This window comes from Erpetoichthys calabaricus, chromosome 3 (genome assembly GCF_900747795.2).
Source record: "Erpetoichthys calabaricus chromosome 3, fErpCal1.3, whole genome shotgun sequence".
Lineage (NCBI taxonomy): Eukaryota > Metazoa > Chordata > Cladistia > Polypteriformes > Polypteridae > Erpetoichthys > Erpetoichthys calabaricus.
The window spans coordinates 206,762,451-206,787,928 of record NC_041396.2 but is presented as its reverse complement, the minus strand read 5'-3'; the positions used below and the strand labels follow the sequence as shown (position 1 = coordinate 206,787,928).

Below are 25,478 nucleotides of genomic sequence, written 5' to 3'. Positions count from 1 at the left end.
CCCCTGTCACAGGAGTCCTATGTAAGAGTGGATTTAAAACACAATTAAAGTCCCCAGCCATTATAATTTTATGAGTGTTCACATTGGGAATGGATGCAAATAGATTTTGCATGAATTCCTTATCATCGACATTGGGTGCGTAAACATTTATCAAAATCATTTTACTGTTAAATAAGTTGCCCATGACCATCACATATCTCCCTTCAGGGTCAGATACTACATCTGATTGTACAAATGGAACTGTTCTGTGTATGAGAATTCCCACCACTCTAGTTTTCTTTATAAAGCTAGAATGGAACATTTAGCCAGTCCAGTCTTTTTGTAGTCTGAACTGATCCTTGCTTAGTAAGTGGGTCTCCTGTAAAAATACTATTTTAGCGTTTAAGCCTGTTAGGTGAGAGCATACTTTCTTTCTCTTTAATTCGTGATTCAGGCCTTTAACATTCCAGCTCACAAAGTTAACTGTCCCATCATGGAGACATTGATTCTGAGTTTTTAATGTCATTTTATAGTCTTAACTGGTAGTGAGGCAGTTTTAATCTTAATTTCAAAATTCCCCATGAGTTATTGCATTTTAGCCTATTGTTGCATTGATATTTATAGTTATAAGGATTAGAAGAATAGATTAGATATAGCCTGCTGTCCTTCTCTCCCCCCTTTATCCCCCCACCCCCCCATTTTGCCTCCCCACTTGAGGCTTGATCCCATACAAAAAGACAGAGCACGTCCAAAACAAACCCACCCCGCAGCGGTGTTAGAGAATTAAAACGAAGAGATATCTATTGCAGCTGAATTCTAAATACTACTTACCAAAAATATAACAGTCTTTAAGCTTAAGATATTAATCTTTAAGATATTAAGATAATAAAAGAAAGAACCCTGGGAATGATTTTAAAATATAGTCTAGGATAAGCATAGTAAATCCTTTTCTAATAGTATAATGTAATAGTATAAACTAGCCAACCTGTGGCTGCTACGCTGCATAATCAGGCCACTTTTTTTAATGATTTTTAAGCACAGGGAAAAAATTAACATTTGAAAAATCCGTAATTTAATAAACCACCAAGAAAAGTAACATTGTAACAATGCACGGTACGAACCAACATACAATTGTCCGTGACTGAAAACTGGAGGACCGCCGTCGCGCCTTCTCCTCCCGCTCGGGTGCGGAGGGTGGAACGGGAGGAGAGGGGAAGGACGCCCATTCCGCCCCCTCCGTCATGCTAGTCTGCTGATTTCTCGTTCAGTATGCACTGCCTGCTCATGTGCCCACCCCCAACTCGTCACCTGAGTCGTTTTCGTCTTTGCACAGTCTACATGCACCTGTGAGTCACGTTGACTGTTCATTTTCCAAACATCGCCTCATTCGCTTTTGTCTCTGGTACAGTCCAAATGCACCTCTACGCCACGTAGACTTTTCATTGTTCTTTGCGGTTCTGGCTGTTTTTATATATATATATATATATATATATATATATATATATATATACACTAGGGGGCTCGCCAACCCCTGGTGTTGGGTAACCCGAAATACATTGATGTATGTATGAGATATATTGGAGTGTAAAGGTGTAGATGACGAACAAAGGAAGTAAAAAACCCATAGCATGGCACATTAGAAAGATTTATTGGAATATTTCTTTATACACAACATTTGTAGTAAAGATGGTGTGTTGTCCTTGAATGAGTTTTCCTTGGTATGGAGTATCTATAACTTTAACTTTAATGTTAGATGAACGCCGAACTCTTGAGAAGGCTACATAAAGTTGTCCATGTCCAAATACAGGCTCAGAGAGGTATATGCCAACTCTGTCCATGGTTTGTCCTTGGGATTTGTTGATTGTCATGGCAAGTGCAGGTTTAATGGGAAATTGGCGTCGTTTAAGTGTAAAAGGTAATTCCAGGTCAGAACTTGTAAGGTCAACTGTAGGAATCAAAACAGTATTGTTAGAATGTGATCCTATAAGTACTTTTGCTTCAATAACATTGTCTGTCATAGTGTTGATGACTAAACGTGTACCGTTGCATAAACCTTGTTTAGTATTAAGGTTTCTTAATAGCATGACCGTTGTCCCGATTTTAAGGTTAAGATTGTGTTGTGGTAATCCGGCTGGGTTAATAGTGTTTAAATATTCTAAGGGGAAATTAAGATGCTCATTCTCGTCTTCAGAATCAACATTGTCAGTACTTAGAAAGAGGCGGCTTTCTCCAGGAAGTAACGCAATGACCTGGTTATTTATGCGATCAACGTCAATATTCTTTGGACATAATATAGCCCGTTGTGTTAATAGTGTTAGCTGGTCTAATGTGATTGCTGTTCCAAACACCTCCATCGCTAAGTCGTCGCAGATAAAGGCTTGAGGGATCTGAATAATATCTGGGTGAAGTCCATATGTATTGGTAAGGTTTCCATCTCCTAGTTGCAATAACCAATTGGTATATTCTGTTCGGGTTGGCGGGCAGTGCTCTGAGGTGCGTTCCCTATCACGTGGGAGGAGGGGTAGAGTTTCTGGGCCGGGCTTCATTGTTTCTTTCCCATGGTTTTCGATGGTGGACGCGGTCGGGTGTCGTAACCGAAAAGAATAATGAAAAGTCAACGTGGCTTAGAAGTGCATGTGGACTCCTAGCACAGACGAAAGCGACTTACGGGGTGGTCAGTGAGTTGTAGCATCCGGGCACATGAGCAGGCAGTGTGAATGCCTAGAGAGCGAGGGTGGACGCGGGCCGGGGAATAAGGAGAGTTGGTGGGCGGGGAAACGTTTTCCGTGTTCCTGCAGGACCATCTAAGAAGACGCATGTTTGTCGCGGATGTGGTGGACGCGGTCCGGGGAATAAGGAGTGTTGGTGGGCGGGGAAACGTTTTCCATGTTCCTGCAGGACCTTCTAAGAAGACGCATGTTTGTCGCGGATGCGAATTGCTGTATGTAGCGTGTAAAACAGTTTGCGATGATGCACGAGGTCGTGCGTCGTAACTGAAAAGTCAACGTGGCTCAGAGGTGCATGTGAACTGTAGCTCAAACGAACATAAATGACGGCGTGTTTTCCGAGGTGTCGCGTCCGAGTTGGTGGGCATGGCTCTGCAAGTTGTCGTCGTATCCAATGGTCTTAGAGTTGGTGGCCGTGGCTGTCTTGCGTACTTTCCATGGGTGGCTACTTGTCAGCGGGTTAGTGAATTATATACGGTGTGCGTGGCTGTCTTGCGTGCTTTTTCATGGGTGGCTTCTTGTCGGCGGTGCGTGCTTTCCATGGGTGGCTACTTGTCGGCGGCTTAGTGAATTATATATATAGATAGTAGAAATAGCAATAAACCAAGAGTATAATGTTAAACAGTCTACTTTAAGGTAGTAAAAAAAAAAAAAAAAAACCAACCCTACTTTAATTACTTCCACATTTCCACACTCACGTCTATAACTGTAATTAAGACATAAACATATAATGTCCAAGTAAAGAAAAGTATGTATAATTATAATACCAGTCTCTTTAAAAATGGATCCGACAGCAGATGATAGGTCCTTCCCATGTCTTGACAGAATACGGCTCCTTATTAACTTTCAAAAAAGTGTCGGAAACAGCTTCTTTAGTTCCTTTTCACCTTCCTCCTTGCTTGGAAATACATAATATTGGTCTTGAACTTCCACTTTCAGTTTGGCGGGATACAAGAGACTGTATTTGATATCGGCTTTCTGTAGCAACTTTTTAATGTTAAAGTAGGCTGCGTGTTTTGCAGCTGTTAATGGTGAGAAGTCGGGGAAAATACGAATAAGATTATTTTCAAATATAATCTCTTGCTTGTGTCTCAGAAGTGCCATCACATCAAGCTTACATCGTAATCGCTCGAAGCGGACACTAAAAGACCTAGGTTTAAAGGTGCTTGATCTGTATGTGCGATAAGCTGCTGCTATCTCAATGTCGAGTTTAAAATCATCTCCAATTATTTTAGAGAGAATTTCTACTGCACTTTTCACTGGGTTTGAGCTTTCTCGTTTCTCAGGTATACCCTGAATTCTTATATTGTTTCTTCTGCACCCATCTTCCAGGGCCGCAAGTGTGTCTCCGAGTTTTTTGCATTCAGAATTCGCAGCTGTAGCTTTTTCATCGGCGTTAGACGCCAGTTGTTCCGCTGTTTCAACTCGAGCCATGAATGCCTGCTTAACGTCACCCAGCTGATCTGTAACGTCATTAATCTGGTCGGCAAGCATTTTCAGTGTGGATTTATTATCTTCGATTTGTTCCTCTAATTTCTCCAACATGCCTTTAAAGTTCACGTCCACATGTTGAAATAGATGCGTTTCCCGGTCTTTGTTATCCTTCTTAAGCTCAATGTTAGACTTCTTAAGCTCATTCTTGTTATCCTTCTTAAGCTCATTTATGGCCGTAGCCATGGCAGTGGCCAGTGTAGCGATCATCTCTTTCAGTTCGGACAGTTCGTTTCAGATTTCGTGCTCTGCGAGTGGAAATGCAGCTCCTGTTACAGCAGGTTCTGCGGGCTCGCGATGAGTAGATGAGAGCAAATCCTGCAGGGCCTTTTCTAGTCTCAAATGATCCTCAGAAATCGGCGATCCATCGCGACCTGTATCACTTGCACCTTCGCTCCCCTTTTCGCTCTCGACTGGAGATGATACAATGGAGCGGGGTTCCAGGAAATCTGCGCATTCGTCTGCATGTTCCAGGTCAGTCTCCGAGAGGCCATACCTTGCACTCGGGCCAGATGTCTGTCCAGACTTTGATGCAGCTTTAAGTTTCTTTTCCGGTTCTTTCTGACTTTTCTTCTTATTACTCATGCTTGTATATTGTAGTGGATGTTTCTTGGTCGGGTTAAATACAGGATACCTCTAAATAATATGAAATACGTGGGAAAATAAAGCCGCTGCTAGCAGAGCTCTGCTTCAGACGTCCATCTCCTATAACGGACCTCCAGGTTGATTTTTTTTTTTTATACTTCTGTGGGATGTTAAAAATACAGCATAAGTTAAAAAAAATCACACTGAATTTTACTGAAAAATACCACATTAAATTTCTGATAACCACATGTTCTTACAAACGAAGTTGTTCCCAGTAGTCCAAAAAGATAAGATAGTATAAGAGTCAGCTTCATTTTTATAAAGATGTTTCCCTTCTCTGCGTAATATGAGGTACATTTAGCACATACACCATTTCTTAAACATGAATAGTGTGCATTGGTAGGTTTGTCATATATATAATTTCTTCAAGTAAGTTGTAAAATAATTGATTGGTCCCCTGCAGTAGTAAGTGAACCCTGTTGAATTAGCGTTGCCTTGAGTTTGGTGAAAATGTTCGAAAATGCATAGATGTCAATGAGAGAGGTGAAACTGAACTAGTTTTGATTGGATTATAATGGTGCCATGGTCTTTTAAGTGTTTCTGAGGGCTAGGGAAGTTTCTGCCAATTATACAGGACTGATTATTGTGGCCAAAAATGTAACTTAAACTGTAAGGCAGAAGTGCCAACCTCCTTAAGATAAATTTATACTCCCAAGTCTACAATACTCTTGAGACTTTTATCTCTTGGGGCATCTCCTATGCTTCTATCACTACGACTAACTAACACACACAAAGCCTGCGGTGCAAATTATATAAACTAAAAATATGTTCATTGCATTTACAAATTCTATTCAGGCTGTCGAGGTGGTACCTGTGTGTTTGAAAGAGAGTAAAATAGGTTATGATGTACAGGTTCATTCTCTTCATTGTGTCATCCCACTTTTGTTTTTCTTGCTGTTTGAAAGGATGCTCTGTTTCTCTGTTATAAAAAAAAAAAAAAAATCTTGGAAGGAGACAAGACACTTTAACGTCCTACGAGACAAGGCAGTGAGACAAAAGGACAGCTGCTGTACAGGCTTTTAAATGTTCTAGGTGCAGCGCGACATGCAGATCACGCAGCTTGGCGGCAGCAGCAAGGAAGCATGTAAGCAGCTGATTGAGCGAATAGGAGGTATTAAAAAATGTATTTGTTTCCCATTGCATCACCGTTTAAAAGGGGGTTTCGGAGGAGCAACCGCATCTCCTTAGCGTGCATTCAGCCCCCCTCTTCACAAAGTGAACGGCAGAGATGTGAAGTGGCAAATATCAAGAAATAAAAAATTAATGAAAATGAATGAAATGAAAATAACAATCTCTTTAAATTGTATATCTGGTTAACCAAACCCTGGGGTTGGCAAGCAGGGGGCAGAGCCCCCTAGTCTTATTAAATAATCTTATTAGTCTTATTAAATAATGACACTCTACTGTTATCTAAAAGAACAACAGGCTCCTCTTTATAAAAGTGTGGTTTTTCTTTTTTGGTGTGTGCCCATCATTTCTTTTGCATTTGTAAAAAGAAACATTTCTAATTTGTGCTTATTTATATGCTTTATTGTATTTGGTGATTAAATTCTAATATTATGTTTGCATTATGTTGCTTTTCACAAGTTGATTTGATTTCACTGAAAGACCAATGACAAAAATTAATATGATGATATTGTCAATTGACTGCCTTTCAGTGGACTTTTTGTAGGGTAGTACTTTATGCTGATTCGTAAATAGGCAGCTTAAGAGAGTAGAGACGCACAAAAAAGTATCTCATGCGTTATGTACATTCATTGTAGAATTGATTGTTAATTGCTAGTCAAGGAAAAAGAAGGGGGCAAGGGATTGAAAGGAAAGCTTGATGATACCTCTGGAGCTGAAAATCCTGAAATGCTGGTACTGTAACATTGTAAAATTTAGATTTTTCTTACTGTTTCAGTACCAGTATACCTCACAACCTTAGTGCACTGTAAATTTATTCAAGTATGCATGTGAGGCGAAATGTGCTTATAGTACGCATCCATGACAGATCTGCACCTGTGTGATGCAGATTAGGTAGCAATATCCCCCTCCAGTGTTGGCTGCTACAGCTTTGTGATGTCATGCTGGTCTGCAAAGCATCATAAGTTCTGAGGAAAAAAAAGTTTGCCTAAGTCAGCTGCGGGGCAGATTTTCAGGAGAAAAGATCACTGGTGAACCCAACAACCCAACAAATTGCTGTAAAAAATACTTTTGTCACCTGGAGCTCCATGCATAATGTCGTGCATAGAATTCGCACTAAAACATGGCGTACTCGTAAAAACGGAAATGTGCATACGCACAAAAAAAAAATCCAGATACATAAATCTGTGCATATGCCAACTTCCACGTTCTTCCGCTACATAAATCCCGGTTAGCGTGAAATGTAACACACGTGCCTGCCTGCATAAATTATGTCTCTTTGAATATATAAAGCGTTCTGCGAAAAGACAATGGCGAAAGCACGGGGGAAAATAGAAGAATTTCAGCGAATACCGATTGTAGGCAAAGAAAAACGTACTATAGTTGATTGAGTGACAGAGTGACGGAGAAACTCTAGTTCAAGTTCACAAAGTCACAAAGTGCCAGAAATAAAGAAGTGGCCAGATATCAAAGTGTCGTAGCCCATCATCTGAGTGTCATATGGAAGCTTATTAGGGTACTGAGAAAAGAAGAAAAAAAAATAGGGACACAGTGGGGCAAGAAAAGCTTGAAATGTCAACTTTAATCTCGAAATTTCCACTTTAATCACATAGTTTATTTTGTCATTAAAGTAGAACGTCATAAACTTCATCTTAAAATCATTTAATTTACCCATCCATCCATCCATTTTCCTAACCCGCTGAATCCGAACACAGGGTCACGGGGGTCTGCTGGAGCCAATCCCAGCCAACACAGGGCACAAGGCAGGAATCAATCCCGGGCAGGGTGCCAACCCACCGCAGCATTTAATTTACTAGTTTCTCAAATCCCATCGTAACTAAAGTAGCACGTTAAATGCTTTGTATTGTATATGTTCTTCTATGTACTAGTGTGTGAATCACTACGTGCTTCTTAAACAGGCTTTCTCTTCCTCTGACAGAACACAGACTCCATTACATTCATGATACCACAGCTCGCTGAACAATTTAAATACTACGATGTATACTTGATATCATTTTCATAATGATAGGAATTAAAGAATGTATTAAACATGAGGGCATGGTGGCACAGTGATAGTGACGAACTGGCGCCCCATCCAGAGATTGATCTTGCCTCCCGCAAAATGCTTGCTGCACCGTGTGCGACCATCGATTAAATAATTTATTGCAGCAGTACTTTCTCTTTCAAACGTACTAACAACCCCAATCCTGTCCTTCCTTTTCTTTCTCCAAGTACCCAATTGCCACGAATTAAAGAATGTATTAAACATGAGGGCATGGTGGCAAAGTGATAGTGACGAACTGGCGCCCCATCCAGAGGTTGTTCTTGCCTTCCACAAAATGCTTGCTGCACCGTGTGCGACCATCGATTAAATAATTTATTGCAGCAGTACTTTCTCTTTCAAATGTACTAACAACCCCAATCCTGTCCTTGTAAATAATTTATTGCAGCAGTACTTCCTCTTTCAAATGTACTAACAACCCCAATCCTGTCCTTCCTTTTCTTTCTCCAAGTACCCAATTGCCACACAATCAGCTCTATAATAGATGTAAATCCATGCATCCATTATCCAACCCGCTGAATCCGAACACAGGGTCGCGGGGGTCTGCTAATAGATGTAAAGCCATCTGTAAATTGAGAAGGCCGATTCTCCAAAAATTTTAAGGAACATTGAAAAATCTTCATAGTACATGTTCAATTATTCCATCCATCTATCCATCCAGTGTTGCGCCAGTCCCAGCACGCATACAGCGCGAGGCAGGAACAATCCCTGAATTGGGGCACCAGTTCATCGCTAGTGCTGCGACACTGTGTCCTAATGTCCTCACATGTTTAATGCTCAGGTTGTGCAATATTATAACTGTAGTGCAAGTTTACAGTGAGGTAATTGTACTTAGAAGTACAAACAGTTCTACCAGGAACACTTGATGGACTGATTGAGTGCTCTTGGGATGAAACTGTTTCTGAACTGCGATGTCCCTACAGGAAAGGCTCTGAAGCATTTGTCATATGAAGGAGGTTCAAATAGACTGTGCGCATGGCTGAGGCAGCATGTGCTTCATGCTGTATCCCAATAATTCTCTTTCCGATCAGCTGCTGTAGAGCTGTGATTCCACACTCCGATACAGTAGGATAAATACTCTGAGTGGTGCAGTGAGAGTAACAACACTAAAGCAGCTATGGTATGGTATGCACCATTATATTGTTACAGGTTGATTACAATCATATGCCTTAAACTAATAAACGATGTTCGGTTAATTTCAGTGTGTTTGATAAAGCCGTGTCAGGGATGTGAATCAAATAAAGGCAAACCACACTGGAACAAAAGCACTGCTTTGACGCTGGGTGCCGGCAGTTTGCAAAACCAAGTGGAGAACTTGCGTATGCTAGGGACTGAGCTAGTGTGAGAATGTGCATGGCTTTACACCAAGTTTAGTTTTTATACATTGTAATGTGAGTGTAGAAACGGGAGTACGCAACATTTTTGTGTGTACACACTGTTTATGCATGAGGCCCCTGTTGTGTAAATGTACTTTTTTTTTTTTTTTTCCCCATTCTCAGGCAATATACTATATGTATGTCTGTAGGCTATTGCAACAAAACTGAAACCTGTATAGGAGTATACTCATTGAACATTGTAGGAAAAGTTATTACACTACAACGCTGAATATAAGTGTGTATGAACTTATTGAGACTCGAAGGCAATAATAATCTGTGTGTGAGGTTAAAAAAAAGAAGGAAGAGAAATTGAAACTTTGTTGGATTTCTCACAGTTTAGATGTAATCCTGGGTATATTTCACTTATTTGAGCCTTTGAAGAGTTGAATATAGCATACAGTGGAACCTCTGTTCACGAACGTCTCGGACAACGTACAAATCGGGTTACGACCAAAAAGTTTGCCAAACTTTTGTATCTGTTCACGACCACACACTCGGGTGACGAACAAGCCAGTTTCCCTTCTGGTTCATACGTACCGATGATTTCCGAACATGTTCAGTCTCTCCCTGTGCAGCGCAACAACGCGAGAGAGAGAGAGGCACCCAAGCAGAAGAAGTAAACATTACAGAAGAAGTAATTAAATATTTAGTTTACTATTACACTGCATTCTATGGTATAATTAACTATTTTTGTGCTTAAAAAAATCTTTAAAAAAAATATATATTTACATACAGCTCATACGGTCCGGAATGGATTAATTGTATTTACATACAATCCTATGGGGGAAATTACTTCAGGTCACGACCAAATCGGGTTGCGACCAGAGTTTTGGAACAAATTACGGTCGTGACCCGAGGTTCCACTGTACAGTCTTTCAACATCAGGAAGATGAAAATGTGCTATGGTCAGGTGGCTAAGCCCCCAGCAATTAACATGAAATATTAACAGTTTACATACTTTAGCAGGAAATTGCCTCAAAAGGCAGCCTTTGAGAATGAACATGAATATCGCATCATCATCTCCTTCTGAAAGCTATGCCATTGGGTCTTTCAGAGACCGTGACTTTAAAAGCAAAACAAAGTTAGTTGTGTATAAGAGTGTTTGTACTGTTGTTTGCTGTATTTTAGTATGATTTGGGATAATTACTATTTTCACCTAAAAACTCTTGAATGGTTTTACCGGCACTGTAACTCCAAGATGATATGTATCAACAAGGAGGAGTGCTGCACCAAAATTCTTAAGGTCTGACTGAGTCTAAGATGGCCAGTCTTGAAGCCGTGTCCTGCAGATACTTCTTCCTTTGTCTCCTGTGTACGTACCTGTCTGGCTGTCTGCTTGCTTCTTTTTCTGCTCTGCAGTCCCACCTCACCTAACTACTAATTATACAGTAAATACTGGTGGGACACAAAACCAGATTAAATACTTGAAAAACATTTTGAAAGGATCCAGAAACTCACATTTTTAATTACTGACATTCTGTCCATTATCAAAATAAAATGACACACACATATAATATATATGTGTGTATACCTTCTGAAGAAGGTCTGTAGCAATTTTTCATAATCAGAGAAGGATGCTAAGGATAGAGCTGCCAGGGAAGAGGAAAAGAGGAAGGCCTAAGCGAAGGTTTATGGATGTGGTGATAAAGGACATGCAGGTGATGGATGTAACAGAACAAGATGCAATGGACAGAAAGATATGGAAGAAGATGATCCGCTGTGGTGACCCCTAACTGGAGGAGGAGGAAGAAGAAGAAGAATTATTAAAATAAGTAACCGTAATATTATTTGAAAAAAAATTACCAAAACTTGCATAATAATTTTTAAAGTTGATGACAGTATTGCATTTGGTTGTTGTTAATGCTTGGTCATTGGCTAGAAATAGCTTGTATCAGATTTTTTCCTCCAGTGGCATCTGTATAGCATAAAATTTTCCCTTCACTATTATTACTTGTTTTGTGCCCAGTAAAGTTGTGTACATAACAAGCCGCCATCCCACATGTATTTCAGAAAAGGTCATCAACCTGAAGCTAAGCATGTTCAGGCGCAGCCAATACTTGGAGAGGAGACCATCTAGGAAAAGCTTGTGTTGCTGCTGGAAGCGGTGGTGTAATGGCCAGCAGGGGGCGCTTACCCTGTGGTCTAAATGTGGATCCCACTGCAGTAAAATGGAAACACTGTGCTATTAAAATGGCACTCTCCTTTAGATGAGACTTAAAACTGAGGTCTTGTCATCATAAGATCCCTTGGTATCCTTTGTAAAGAGCAAGGTGTATCCTGATGTCCAGGCTAAATTGCCCTCCATGGCCTAGTCATTCTGGCCCCCTCATCATCCCCTGTCTCTAATTGGCTATCTCTCTCACACCTCCACCACCTAATAGCTAATGTGTGGTAAGTGTACTGGTGCAAAAATGACTGCCGTCGCATCATCCAAGTGGATGCTACACATTAGTGGTGGTTGGAGTGGCTCCCCAATCAATATGCAAAGTGTTTTGAGTCGTGAGAAAAGTGCTATATAAATGTAAAGAATTATTATTAACTGCTGGACAGATCACTGTATCAGAATGACCCCAAACCAGCACCTGTAATAAGACTTCAAAGAAATATAAAAGACAGCCATGACACTGTAGATCAGCGTCACTAACTCGGGGAACTGTTGGGAATGTCTCCTGTGGTACTACTCTGCCACTCTTAAAGTAATTCTCAAAAGCAAGGTAACATCAACCCTTGTAAAACTATTCAAATACAAATCCCAATTTAAGGCAAATGCAGTACAGTGACTATTGGGGTATACTACATCCATATAACTACTTGTGGAAAATGAAAAGCTGCCCATGTTCAGTATGAGCATGAAGTGGGATCTGTCATTTGAACCAAAAAATATGGGTTTCTGAAGGGGCTCCATCAGATGCCAAATGGCGAGCAAATCTGAACCAACTACAGAAAGAAGAACATTCTGAGTAGGAGGAGGTGTCCATAAAAATTTAAAGAAATTGAAGTGGGTAAGGGTAGGTTACACTTGAAAATGGTCTGCAACAGGGATTACAGAACCAGTAATGAGATCATTGTAGACATATTCCCAGCATTCTGAATGATGCATTATTTTGGCAAAGATAGAGAATAAATTAGCCAAAGTACAAATGAACTAACACTATGCAACATTATCTCTCTATTATAAAAAAAATAGACACTTTCACTTCCCGCGACACGGTCAAGTCATGTCATACTGACATCCATTGGAAGCATGTTCCCGTGAGACGGTGACCTAGGCAAGGAAAGTAATAATTGGTGGAATTGAAAACCTTGCAGGTCCAAATGGGGTCAGAAATAAAAGACAGAGTAAAAGACACAGTAGAACTTCATAAAGACGTTCAAAAACATTGGCGCCATACACATGCAGCGCAGGTTACAGATTATGACAGTGCTGGAATTTGAAAGGCTCACAAAAAACCTTGGCAAGATACACACATGCAGAGCAAGTTCAAAAATATGACAGTACTAAAATTCAAAAGTGTCGACAACAAGACAGTACAGATCGCATTTGCGCAAACAAACGGAAATTATTACTAGGTGAAATGACAGAACAGCAAAAAGAGATGGAATATATGGACATATGTGATATGTCAGAAGTATGTAGATATTGTAAGGCTTTAAAGTTTAAGTTGGAGACTTGTAGATTGTCTACTTCGTGTTGCCATCAGGGAAAAGTACTGCAGCTTCCCAATGAAGAGCCGTTTCCGCAAGAATTAAAAGATTTGTTGTTTGGTGAAAGTGAAATCCACAAACACTACATGCATAATATATGTGTTGACAATAATCATTTCACATTAGTATCATTCAATGCATAAAATGTTGATTTACACAATAAAGGACCATATGCTATGAGAATCTGTGTTCCTGCAACAATTACAGCTACGACATGTTTAATTTAGAAAAAAACACAATTTGGTCAGGTGTATCTTTATGATCACGGAGAAGCAATGCAACATAGAGTCGAAACAGTTAAACAATCCGACATAATAGATATTATACAGCCAATAATGGATACAAATCCATATATCCAAATGTATCGCACTTTACACGACATTTAACAGCAATACACGGACAAAGACATTTTCTTGGATGTCTATATGAATCCGGAAGATCACAGTCACATTTATAATAACCCCACATGTGATGAATTGTCAGCGGTAATACTTTCAAAAGATGGAGATATCAAAGACAGAGTAGATATTTGTGTTGTAAGAAGAGCGTTATATAGCACCCAACCCGACATAGATTGACACGGGAGGCACGGGTAAAATAAAACAAACTGTTTATTTTTCTTCAGCTGGAGGGCACGTCTTCCCCGTAATTCCTCCAGCCACAACACAGTCCCAAGCACAGTACCACAATAACACCAAGCACTTTCTCTCTCTTCCACCACCACTCCTCCTCAGCAAGTTTTATCCTCCACCAACCTGACTCTGGCCGCTGAGTGGTAGTAGCTGGCTCCTTTTTATAGGGTACCCGGAATTGCTCCAGGTGCTTGATTGGTGACATCCGGCTACACTTGCGGGAAAGGCGAAACCATTGTCCAAAAGGGGCCAGCAGCACCCCCTGGCGGCGCCTGTGGAACCTCATGAAGACCTGGGGGAGTCTAAGGCACCTCTTGCAACCCAGGGAGGCTGCCATCTAGCGTTCAGGGGGAGATACTGGGCTTCCCACCCTTGTCCCCCTTGCAGATGTGAAGGGGCGTCCTGGCCAGGCATGGACCCCGGCCATCCGTCACAGTGTATATAACAAAGGCAAAGCATGCTTCGTCATTTATGTCAAATACATCGCCACATGCTGACACTTTACTCTTTCCATTGCTTTTCCCAGATGGCGAAACAGGATGGTCGTACAATATGAAACAAACGCATTCAGCAAAACAAATAACACCCACACAATATTTCGGATCAAAATTAGCAATACGTTCCCATGTATTTAACCCACTTCTATCATCTCAACGTCTATCGCATCGTTACATTATTAATGCGTATGTAAAAGTCGCAGCTAATCGTCTCTTCTTTGTGAAATCGAATCAAGCTAAACTTAGAATGGAACATATGCAAGGTCTCATTGATCACGTTCAAAATTCAAATATCAATAGTTCACACAAATTCAAAATAGGTACAGCAGTAATATTACCATCATCATATCAAGGTGGTCCAAGAGCATTGCAACAGTTACAGTTAGGTCCATAAATATTTGGACAGAGACAACTTTTTTCTAATTTTGGTTCTGTACATTACCACAATGAATTTTAAATGAAACAACTCAGATGCAGTTGAAGTGCAGACTTTCAGCTTTAATTCAGTGGGGTGAACAAAATGATTGCATAAAAATGTGAGGCAACTAAAGCATTTTTTAACACAATCCCTTCATTTCGGGGGCTCAAAAGTAATTGGACAATTGACTCAAAGGCTATTTCATGGGCAGGTGTGGGCAAGTCCGTCGTTATGTCATTATCAATTAAGCAGATTAAAGGCCTGGAGTTGATTTGAGGTGCGGTGCTTGCATGTGGAAGATTGTGCTGTGAACAGACAACATGCGGTGAAAGGAGCTCTTCGTGCAGGTGAAAGAAGCCATCCTTAAGCTGCGAAAACAGAAAAAACCCATCCGAGAAATTTCTACAATATTACGAGTGGCAAAATCTACAGTTTGGTACATCCTGAGAAAGAAAGCAAGCACTGGTGAACTCGGCAACGCAAAAAGACCTGGACGTCCACGGAAGACAACAGTGGTGGATGATCGCAGAATCATTTCCATGGTGAAGAGAAACCCCTTCACAACAGCCAACCAAGTGAACAACACTCTCCAGGGGGTAGGCGTATTGATATCCAAGTGTACCATAAAGAGAAGACTGCCTGAAAGTAAATACAGAGGGTGCACTGCAAGGTGCAAGCCACTCATAAGCCTCAAGAATAGAAAGGCTAGATTGGACTTTGCTAAAGAACATCTAAAAAATCCAGCACAGTTCTGGAAAAACATTCTTTGAACAGATGAAACCAAGATCAACCTCTATCAGAATGATGACAAGAAAAAAGTATGGAGAAGGCGTGGAACAGCTCATTATCCAAAGCATGCCACATCATCTGTAAAACACGGTGGAGCAGTTTGACGGCTTGGGCGTACATGGCTGCCAGTGGCACTGGGACACTAGTGTTTATTGATGATGTGACAAAGGACAGAAGCAGCCGAATGAATTCTGAGGTGTTCAAAGACATACTGTCTGCTCAAATCCAGCTAACTGCAGTCAAATTGATTGGGCGGCGTTTCATGATACAGATGGACAATGACCCAAAACATACAGCCAAAGCAACCCAGGAGTTTATTAAAGCAAAGAAGTGGAAAATTCTTGAATGGCCAAGTCAGTCCCCTGATCTTAACCCAATTGAGCATGCATTTCACTTGTTGAAGACTAAACGTCAGACAGAAAGGCCCACAAACAAACAGCAACTGAAAGCCGCTGCAGTAAAGGCCTGGCAGAGCATTAAAAAGGAGGAAACCCAGCATCTGGTGATGTCCATGAGTTCAAGACTTCAGGCTGTCATTGCCAGCAAAGGGTTTTCAACCAAGTATTAGAAATGAACATTTTATTTCCAGTTATTTAATTTGTCCAATTACTTTTGAGCCCCTGAAATGAAGGGATTGTGTTAAAAAAAAAAAGGCTTTTGTTGCCTCACATTTTTATGCAATCGTTTTGTTCACCCCACTGAATTAAAGCTGAAAGCCTGCACTTCAACTGCATCTGAGTTGTTTCATTTAAAATTCATTGTGGTAATGTACAGAACCAAAATTAGAAAAAAGTTGTCTCTGTCCAAATATTTATGGACCTAACTGTATATCATGATGCAATCGCAATATCCAGAACTATCGGTTGGCCAGATTTATTTCTTACAATGATGTGCAATCCACAATGGCCAGAAATCCGCAGCTTCTTGAGAACAATGCCACCTGCTACATCGGCTCTGGATATTCACACTTTCATAAGTAGATTGTTTTATCGGAAAGTCTTAGTTTTATTGAAATGATATTCACTCACGGCCAGGTTTACGTTGCATTATCAAAAGTGAACATAATGCATATGTGACAATTCCCATGAAAAACAAACCACTTTAAATTGTATTTCCACAGGACCAAACCTGGGGGTTGTCAAGCGAAGCAAGCAGGGGGCACAGCCCCCTAGTAAGTACTAAGAGAATTATGATATCTTTCATTGTGGTGTATAAGTTAAACTTCATCCATTGGCCATACAACTGTTCTGAAATCCAGAAATCCACTCTTATGTAAATGGACATTTAAACTAGAATGTAGTAATATTAGTACTTATGAGTGAGGGTTTCATCACTTATAGGCTTGGTGGATAACTTGAATACTGCTATAATGTCTCTGTTCCTGTAAAGAACAGCAAGTACAGAAGTGTATATTGTAAATGTTTACTCAGTAAAATTGAGAAAAAAGGCCTGTACTGTCTATTATAATGCCCATGAAAAGCATATAGAGAACAGGCATGACAAATTATAATAGTGCCAGATTCCCTAAAGTCTTTATGGTATCTACAGCTCACAGTGCTTGTGAAGTAATGATCACACATCATATTGCTGATGCAAACTTCCTGTCACAAGAAGAGGGTAATTACACCATTTACTCATAGCTCAAGCCAGTGACACACCTTTTGAATGAGCACAAATGCTAACACAAGCATTTCTAGGCAACCTTTTGAATTTCACGTGGAAATAGGTGAAAACTTCTGCACACTGATTAAATTACATTAAATGGAATCCGTTTGAAAGGTGGTGTTCATTACAACATTTACAGCCACTGTCAGCAATATCAACTTATGTATGATTAAAATTATTAAAGAATTGAGTAATTTAAGGTCCTCCTTATCAATAGTTGCTCCCCAGTGGTCACAAAAGCATTGTAACAAAAGCACTGTTGAAGTAATCTGGCACTACACTAAATACTGTATAACCTTTGAGGTTTTCTTCTTCTTTCGGCTGCTCCCGTTAGGGGTTGCCACAGCAGATCTACACTAAAAACTGTACAAGCTTTGAGGCCTCAGTAACATTGATAAAAGAATATTTGTTATAGATTCTGATGCAGATCCACTATACCCACAATTCATAAAGGAGAACATTTTTTGTGGATCCCCCAAAATTTCTATTATAAAATGTACAAATTCAATATAAAATTGATGTTTCAGTAAGTCTAGAGTATGTACACATTTTCATTTTATCTAGTTGACTATTCGTTCTTGATTATAACAGTTCAAAAATGTATTTATAACATGGAAGTCAAAGTCTGATGTGGAAGAAATATGTGCATTTCATTGCTTTAATATACGGATCTCACTGTATTGTAAGTCTAAATGAAGAACTGGCCTGATAGATGTTAATTTATTTACTTTTAAGTTAAGTTTTCCATTTAAAAACAAAAACCTTTTTAATTAATAATTTAAGGGGATCGCTTCCGGTCTGTGATTGATGATGCCTGGTGGTTTGGAACAATTGAAAGCCAAGAACCATTCCAGTCTCAGTATCCAGATAGTTTATTCCAGTGTTACAATGTCTGGTAGGTGTCTTCCAAATATTCATTGTTTTGTTTGTGATTTTACATGCAAAGAGTATTTGAAGATGAAGGATGTTTAAATAGTTACTTTATACAAATTGTGTATAATAGAGAAAATTTAGATCTATATTGAGTATTGAAATACACTCTTTATATTCTGTATTAATTTAAATGGCCAAGGTACTTGACTTTTTGTCTTTAAATGTTTTCTAGTTGGGACAATGGAGATACAGAAAAAATGAGTCCTTGGGATATGGAAATAATTCCCAATGATGGTAGGACATGATACATTTTTAAAAAATATTTTGCATTAATACCATATCAAAAATTGAACAGCTTTTACTTAAAGGTATCTGAATCAAACTGTCTGATTTGTATAAGCCAAAAAATACACCATCTTTTTGGATGTGCAGTAGCAGCAGTTATAGCATCCCAAGGTTACAATGACCCTTTCCCTGTTGTGAAATTTTAGTGGAAAGCATAATGTATGGCTCTCAATTTACAGTCGTAAGTGGAACAGATATGAAACCTATTTTGCATTCCTTTTTTTTTTTTTTGACATGGTATAGTGTCAAATGCCTGTGTAAATCTGAGAAGCATCCGCATTAATATAGTCCAGCAAAGCTTTTGTGGCTATAAACACACATAGTATGTTTATTTTTATTTGTGTTGTGTTTTTTTGTATGTTGGATGGTAGTAAAACTACAATCATTTGTTCTTCTCCTTCATACTCAGCGGTTTTTCCAGATGAATTGGGTTTGAGTGTACCACTAACTGAAGAGGAGCACCGGCAGCTACTGTATAAACCATTAGAAGGAGAATGGGGTTCCCGAACTAGAGATCAGGAATGTGAAAGGATCATTGTAGGAATCAACCAATTAATGACACTAGGTACTCAGATTTTCATCACTTCTCTCCAAAATTATTATATTTCATGATTGTGTTGTCTTTTCAAATTCATGTTACCTTGGCTGTTTTATAGCTGATTATTAACCAATAACTTAATATGATTTTCTAACTAACGGACTTCGGTAAAATTTCAATTTAAGTATCTGTTGTAACCAACTTTAAAACTCTGTTTGCTGTAAAACATTTTATAAGCCTTATTTTTTATTATAGTGTAAAACAATGACAAATGACAGTAACATATTTCAAGAGTCATTTTAGTTTTAATAATTTTATTATTTTTAATAGCACAGTTAAAGTTTTCATAGATTTTTTTATAGCTTATTTTAAATGAATATCTAAAGTGTGACCATAGGATTTTTGTTGTATAACAGAATTAGTGTGTGAATAATTACATACTCTTTTAATTAGATTAATTTAAAAGAAAAAGTACTATAATGTGTATCTCTGAGTTTTATATCAAACACAGACCAAATGTTTTTTTCCTAGATTAGTGCAATAGGTTCACTTTAGCATTACAACTTAAACACATACTTGTATGTGTAAGGTTTCATGAGGTAAAACTAATTAGATTTGTACCTTTAGAATACCTGCTTTGTTAACATGTTTTATGGATTTGTGTTAATAGATATTGCAGCTCCATTTGTTTCTCCTGTGGATCTTTTGGCATATCCTACATACTGCACTGTAGTGGCATACCTCACTGACCTTAGTACAATAAAAGAAAGACTGGAAAATAGATTTTACAGGTAAGTCCACAGAAAACTCTGTCTAATGTACTTTGTATGCATCAGTTATTCATGTTATCATAATGACTACCTTATATCATTTTTACTTGATTAATTTGAAAATATCATTTTTTTGATAACAGGCGTATGCTGTCTTTAATGTGGGAAGTCCGATATATTGAACACAACGCACAGACTTTCAATGAGCCAGGAACCCCTATAGTAAAAACAGCCAAGTTTGTTTCAGACCTAATGCTGCAGTTTATCAAGTAAGTTATTTATACTTGTGATATACAGGAATAACATACATGTACAGATAGTGTAGTGAAGGAGTTTTTTTTAATTTAAGGAAACAGAATAAGATTCTCATTTCAATGCCAACAAACAATCTGTAAAGATTGCGCACAATTGAAATTACTAAATGAGTAATTGCAATCTTGGAATCTAATCCAGGTTTTCAAAATTTTCAAAGGCACTGATAGAGTTAATACAGAAGATTTCTTTAGTTAAATAGTAAATCACATACTTGAGGACACAATAGGAAATTAATTGAATACAATACAGAATCCACATCATACAAAGCATTATGAGAATCTGTAACAACTTACCTAGCCGTGTAAATGAAGCTGAAGCCTTGATAGATTTTAAAAAGTACTGGGATTAGATATTGGGACAATTTAGTTGGTACCTAAGCAAATGATCTTGATAGACTGAATGATCTCAAATTTAAAGCTTTTTATGTACTTGCATAATGAAATGATTGCCTCCTAGATCATATCATACTCTTATATGTTTAAGGATTTAAAATAATATTGAAAATGAAGATTATCTCTTAGTTCTTCCTCTTATTTCCTTAAAAATGAATGTCCATCCATCCATCCATTATCCAACCCGCTATATCCTAACTACAGGGTCACGGGGGTCTGCTGGAGCCAATCCCAGCCAACACAGGGTGCAAGGCAGGAAACAAACCCTGGGCAGGGCGCCAGCCCACTGCAGAACAATTAATGTTCATGGATGATACCAATATAAGATAGCATGTCTATGTGTATAAGTGTGGCATTTGAGTGATTCCTAGCCTGTGCCTGATGCTTCTGTTATAGGCTCTGGCTCTCAAAACTGCAAACTGAGTTAGGCAGGTTTGATAATCGACAAATAGAGTAAATAGGAAAATGAAGTAGCAGAATAATAAGCAGCTTTTTGTTTTTTTTTTTTTTGTTTTTTTTGCATGGCATGAGGAATTAACTGTAAATAACAGGTGATAATAAATTATCCACATTTACTGACATAAATTAAGAGCTTTATGGCTCATTGTGTAACCTCACATCAATTTTGCCTGCCCAAGTCGGCTGATGGAAGAAAACATAAATTTGTGTCCCTAAACACAATAATATATACAGTGACATAAATTTGTGTGTGAATTAATTTTACCACTGTATGTTGCCCCTTTCGTTGTTTACCCTGACAATTGCCAAAATTATTAGAACAGTATTTCCCAAAGTGTGGGGTAGTGAGCGTTTTTCACAGAATGTAGAAAAAACTATCTATTTAATGAAATAACACTTTAAGAAGTCAAGTAGATTACAAGACTTTGCATATTTCATTTTTCTTCCTGCAGGTACATCAAAAGTTCTCTTGTTAACACATTTTCTCTTCATAGCCATCTTCTGGTGATAATAACGATTTTTGTATAATGAACCTATTTCTTCACATTTTTTTGGAAGATACAATCCTTAAATCCTTTAATAGAGTTTACTACATTGATGACAGTTTTTAAAATGTAGTTCAGGTCAGAGGCTAATGATTTTGCTGAAAGAGATTTGCGATGTAGAAATCAGTGACACCATATAGCAATGGGTATGGTCTTTTTCAGTTTAACAATGAGTCTTCGGCACTGTCATTCCTTTGGCACCATCAGAGCAAATAGTAATGCATTTTCTACAGTCAATATTGTAATAATTTGTGCTCTGCATAAAAGTATCTAACGAACACTTTGCAATAGTGTTAGTTTCTAGCAGTTTGCAAAACAGTATACCCTCCGTAGTGGCATTCTCCAAATCATATTGTATGAAGACTACAAGTTGTACACAGAAATATTTGTAGATTCATCCATTTGCAGAGAGAAGAATGTGCTTCTTTTAATTTTTTGAATAACTTATATTCGTGATCATCTATGAAGAATTTGCAATATAAGGTATAGTCTTGAGCTGTCCATTTCTGTTTTTCTCCAATAATTATTTAGACTGTGTCAACAGCTGCCGGTAAACTAAGATTTTCAGCAATTGTATGTGGCTTATGGTTCGATAACTTGCTAATGACACATTTTCATTAACATTGTAATAGAGTAAAATTTGCTTACTCTTTTTGAAGATTTTTTTAGTTTTCTTTCAAAGAATTCCAAAGTCTTGTCTTTTTCGTTTAGATGTTTTGTTTTTAGATGTTGAAATAACTTTGACAGCTTCAAACTTTCTTGTGATAACACTTCACTACAAACAACACACTGCGGTTAATTTTTTGAAATAATGGTTAAACTATATTTGAGATATTCTTTGCTGTGCTGCCTATTTTTCTTTTTATCCTGATTATTTCCAAAAGTAGGTTCCACCCACTGTCTTTTCAAAAACTTTTCCACCATCAAAGTACTACCCTAGGTTCTTGTCTATAAGCCGGACTCATGTATAAGCCGGAGACCAAAAATCATACGAATTTTTAAAATAAAATCGTATCATAGATAAGCCGGACTCATGGATAAGCCGAACGTACTATAACTAATAGAAGGGAGGGAGGTCAGTGGTCTCACTCGCACCCATTTAATTTCTTTAAGGGGGGAGAGAGTGTGAGATATTGGCGTCTCTCTCACTCCCCGCATGGCGCGGTTGGAGCGGCCAGAGCGCGTTCTTTCTGCTCTGGGCGTCGCCGAGTCAACACGCGCGCGTAGCGGTCATTTAAATTGTGATTTTATATGTAAGCATATTTAAATGTATATCGCGGATTTTTTGCTGGTTCGCGGATTTCTGCGGACAATGGGTCTTTTAATTTCTGGTACATGCTTCCTCAGTTGGTTTGCCCAGTTGATTTCATACAAGGGACGCTATTGGCAGATGGCTGAGAAGCTAGATTGCTTACTTTTTTCTCACTCTTGCGCTGACTATCTGTGATCCTGACGTATGGGGATTGAGCAGGGGGGCTGTTCGCACACCTAGACGATACGGACGCTCGTCTAAAAATGCTGAAAGATTATCTTCACGTTGCTATCTTTTGTAAAGCTGATTTCTGAAAAGACATGCTGCACAGTGCTTCGCATACTTAAAAGCTCGAAGGGCACGTATTGATTTTTGACTGAAAAACAAACTCTGTCTCTGTCTCTCTCTCTCTCTCTCTCTTCCTGCTCCTGACGGAGGGGGTGTGAGCTGCCGCCTTCAACAGCTTTGTGCCGCGGTGCTTCGCATACCTAAAAGCCAAACAGCACCACTGATTTGTTTGCTAGAGATTGTTTTCTCTATCTATGTGACATTCTGTGCTCCTGACACACACACCTTTGAAGAGGAAGATATGTTTGCACTCTTTTAATTGTGAGACAGAACTGTCATCTCTGTCTTATCATGGAGCACAGTTTAAACTTTTGAAAAAGAGACAAATGTTTGTTTGCAGTGTTTGAATAACGTTCCTGTCTCTCTACAACCTCCTGTGTTTCTGCGCAAATCTGTGACCCAAGCATGACAATATAAAAATAACCATATAAACATATGGTTTCTACTTCGCGGATTTTCTTATTTCGCGGGTGGCTCTGGAACGCAACCCCCGCGATGGAGGAGGGATTACTGTATAAACCGGATTTATGTATAAGCCGATATTCTATTTTTTCATTTTCAAAACTTTTTTCCTTAGATAAGCCGCGGCTTATAGACAAGAACTTAGGGTACTTTCCAATTAGTTGGGTGTATTTATGATCTCACAAGTACACTTACAACTCAGGATTTCCTGTTAATATAAGGCTGCTGTCAAAGTTCCAGAAAATTCTAGTACTATCTAGCAGCGATGAAATGAAAACACAATTCATAATGATCAAAAAATAAAGTTATACTATTAGTCAATAGACGGCAGCAGCATACTGAGACACTACTTGGTTTACTAGGTCGTGCCATCAAAAAGTTTGTAAGATGCTGGACAGGATTGGAAGCTGTTGTGTATCTTGTGTTACAGTTTGTTTGAATATGTTTAAGTGTATATAACAGATCATATCCATCCATCCATCCTCTTCCGCTTATCCGAGATTGGGTCGTGGGGGCAGCAGCTTGAGCAGAGATACCCAGACTTCCCTCTCCCCGGCCACTTCTTCTAGCTCTTCCGGGGGAATCCCGAGGCGTTCCCAGGCCAGCCAAGAGACATAGTCCCTCCACCGTGTCCTGGATCTTTCCCGGGGCCTCCTCCTGGTTAGACGTGCCCGGAACACCTCACCAGGGAGGCGTCCAGGAGGCATCCTGATCAGATGCCCAAGCCACCTCATTTGACTCCTCTCAATGCAGAGGAGCAGCGGCTCTACTCTGAGCCCCTCCTGGATGACTGAGCTTCTCACCCTATCTTTAAGGGAAAGCTCAGACACCCTGCAGAGGAAACTCATTTCAGCCGCTTGTATTTGTGATCTCGTTCTTTCGGTCACTACCCATAGCTCATGACCATAGGTGAGGGTAGGAACATAGATCGACTGGTAAATTGAGAGCTTTGCCTTACGGCTCAGCTCCTTTTTCACCACGACAGAATGATGCAGAGCCCGCATCACTGTGGACGCCGCACCAATCCGCCTGTTGATCTCATGCTCCATTCTTCCCTCACTCGTGAACAAGACCCCGAGATACTTGAACTCCTCCGTTTGGGGTAGGATCTCGCTCCCAACCCTGAGAGGGCACTCCACCCTTTTCCGGCTGAGGACCATGGTCTCAGATTTAGAGGTGCTGATTCCCATCCCAGCCGCTTCACACTCCACTGCAAACCGATCCGGAGAGAGCTGAAGATCATGGCCTGATGAAGCAAACAGGACAACATCATCTGCAAAAAGCAGCCCCGAATAGACTTTTCCAGGGAGGCTGAGGAGTGTGATCCCTCTGTAGTTGGAACACACTCTCTGGTCCCCCTTCTTAAAGAGGGGGACCACCACCCCGGTCTGCCAATCCAGAGGCACTGTCCCTGATGTCCATGTGATGTTGCAGAGGTGTGTCAATCAAGACAGTCCTACAACATCCAGAGCCTTGAGGAACTCCGGGCGTATCGCATCCACCCCCAGGGCCCTGCCACCAAGGAGTTTTTTTGACCACCTCGGTGACCTCAGTCCCAGAGATGGGGGAGCCTACCTCCGAGTCCCCAGACTCTGTTTCCTCATTGGAAGGCATGTTAGTGAGATTGAGGAGGTCTTCAAAGTACTCCCCCCACCGACCCACAATGTCCCAAGTCGAGGTCAGCAGCGCATCATCCCCACCATATACAGTGTTGACACTGCACTGCTTCCCCATCCTGAGACGCCGGATGGTGGACCAGAATCTCCTCAAAGCCGTCTGAAAGTCGTTCTCCATGGCCTCCCCAAACTCCTCCCACGCCCGAGTTTTTGCCTCAGCTACCACCAAAGCCGTATTCCGCTTGGCCTCCCAGTACCTATTAGCTGCACCCAGAGTCCCACAGGACAAAATGGTCCTGTAGGACTCCTTCCTCAGCTTGACGACATCCACCAATGGGTTCGGGGATTGCTACCACGACAGGCACCAACCACCTTACAGCCACAGCTCCGGTCAGCCGCCTCAACAATAGAGGCACGGAACATGGCCCATTCAGACTCAATGTCCCCCACCTC

At 39.9% G+C, this 25,478-nt stretch overlaps 1 protein-coding gene across 1 annotated transcript in view; it reads left to right on the top strand.

Annotated features, from left to right (window-relative positions):
* The window catches only part of phip (pleckstrin homology domain interacting protein), a 202,300-nt gene that overhangs the window by 161,190 nt on the left and 15,632 nt on the right, over positions 1–25,478 (top strand). Inside the window, exons 28-32 of the mRNA XM_028797719.2 lie at positions 17,894–18,005; positions 18,216–18,277; positions 18,738–18,893; positions 19,537–19,657; positions 19,780–19,905. Of these exons, the coding sequence (XP_028653552.2) occupies positions 17,894–18,005; positions 18,216–18,277; positions 18,738–18,893; positions 19,537–19,657; positions 19,780–19,905 (577 nt within the window). The remainder of the gene's footprint in view (positions 1–17,893; positions 18,006–18,215; positions 18,278–18,737; positions 18,894–19,536; positions 19,658–19,779; positions 19,906–25,478) is intronic.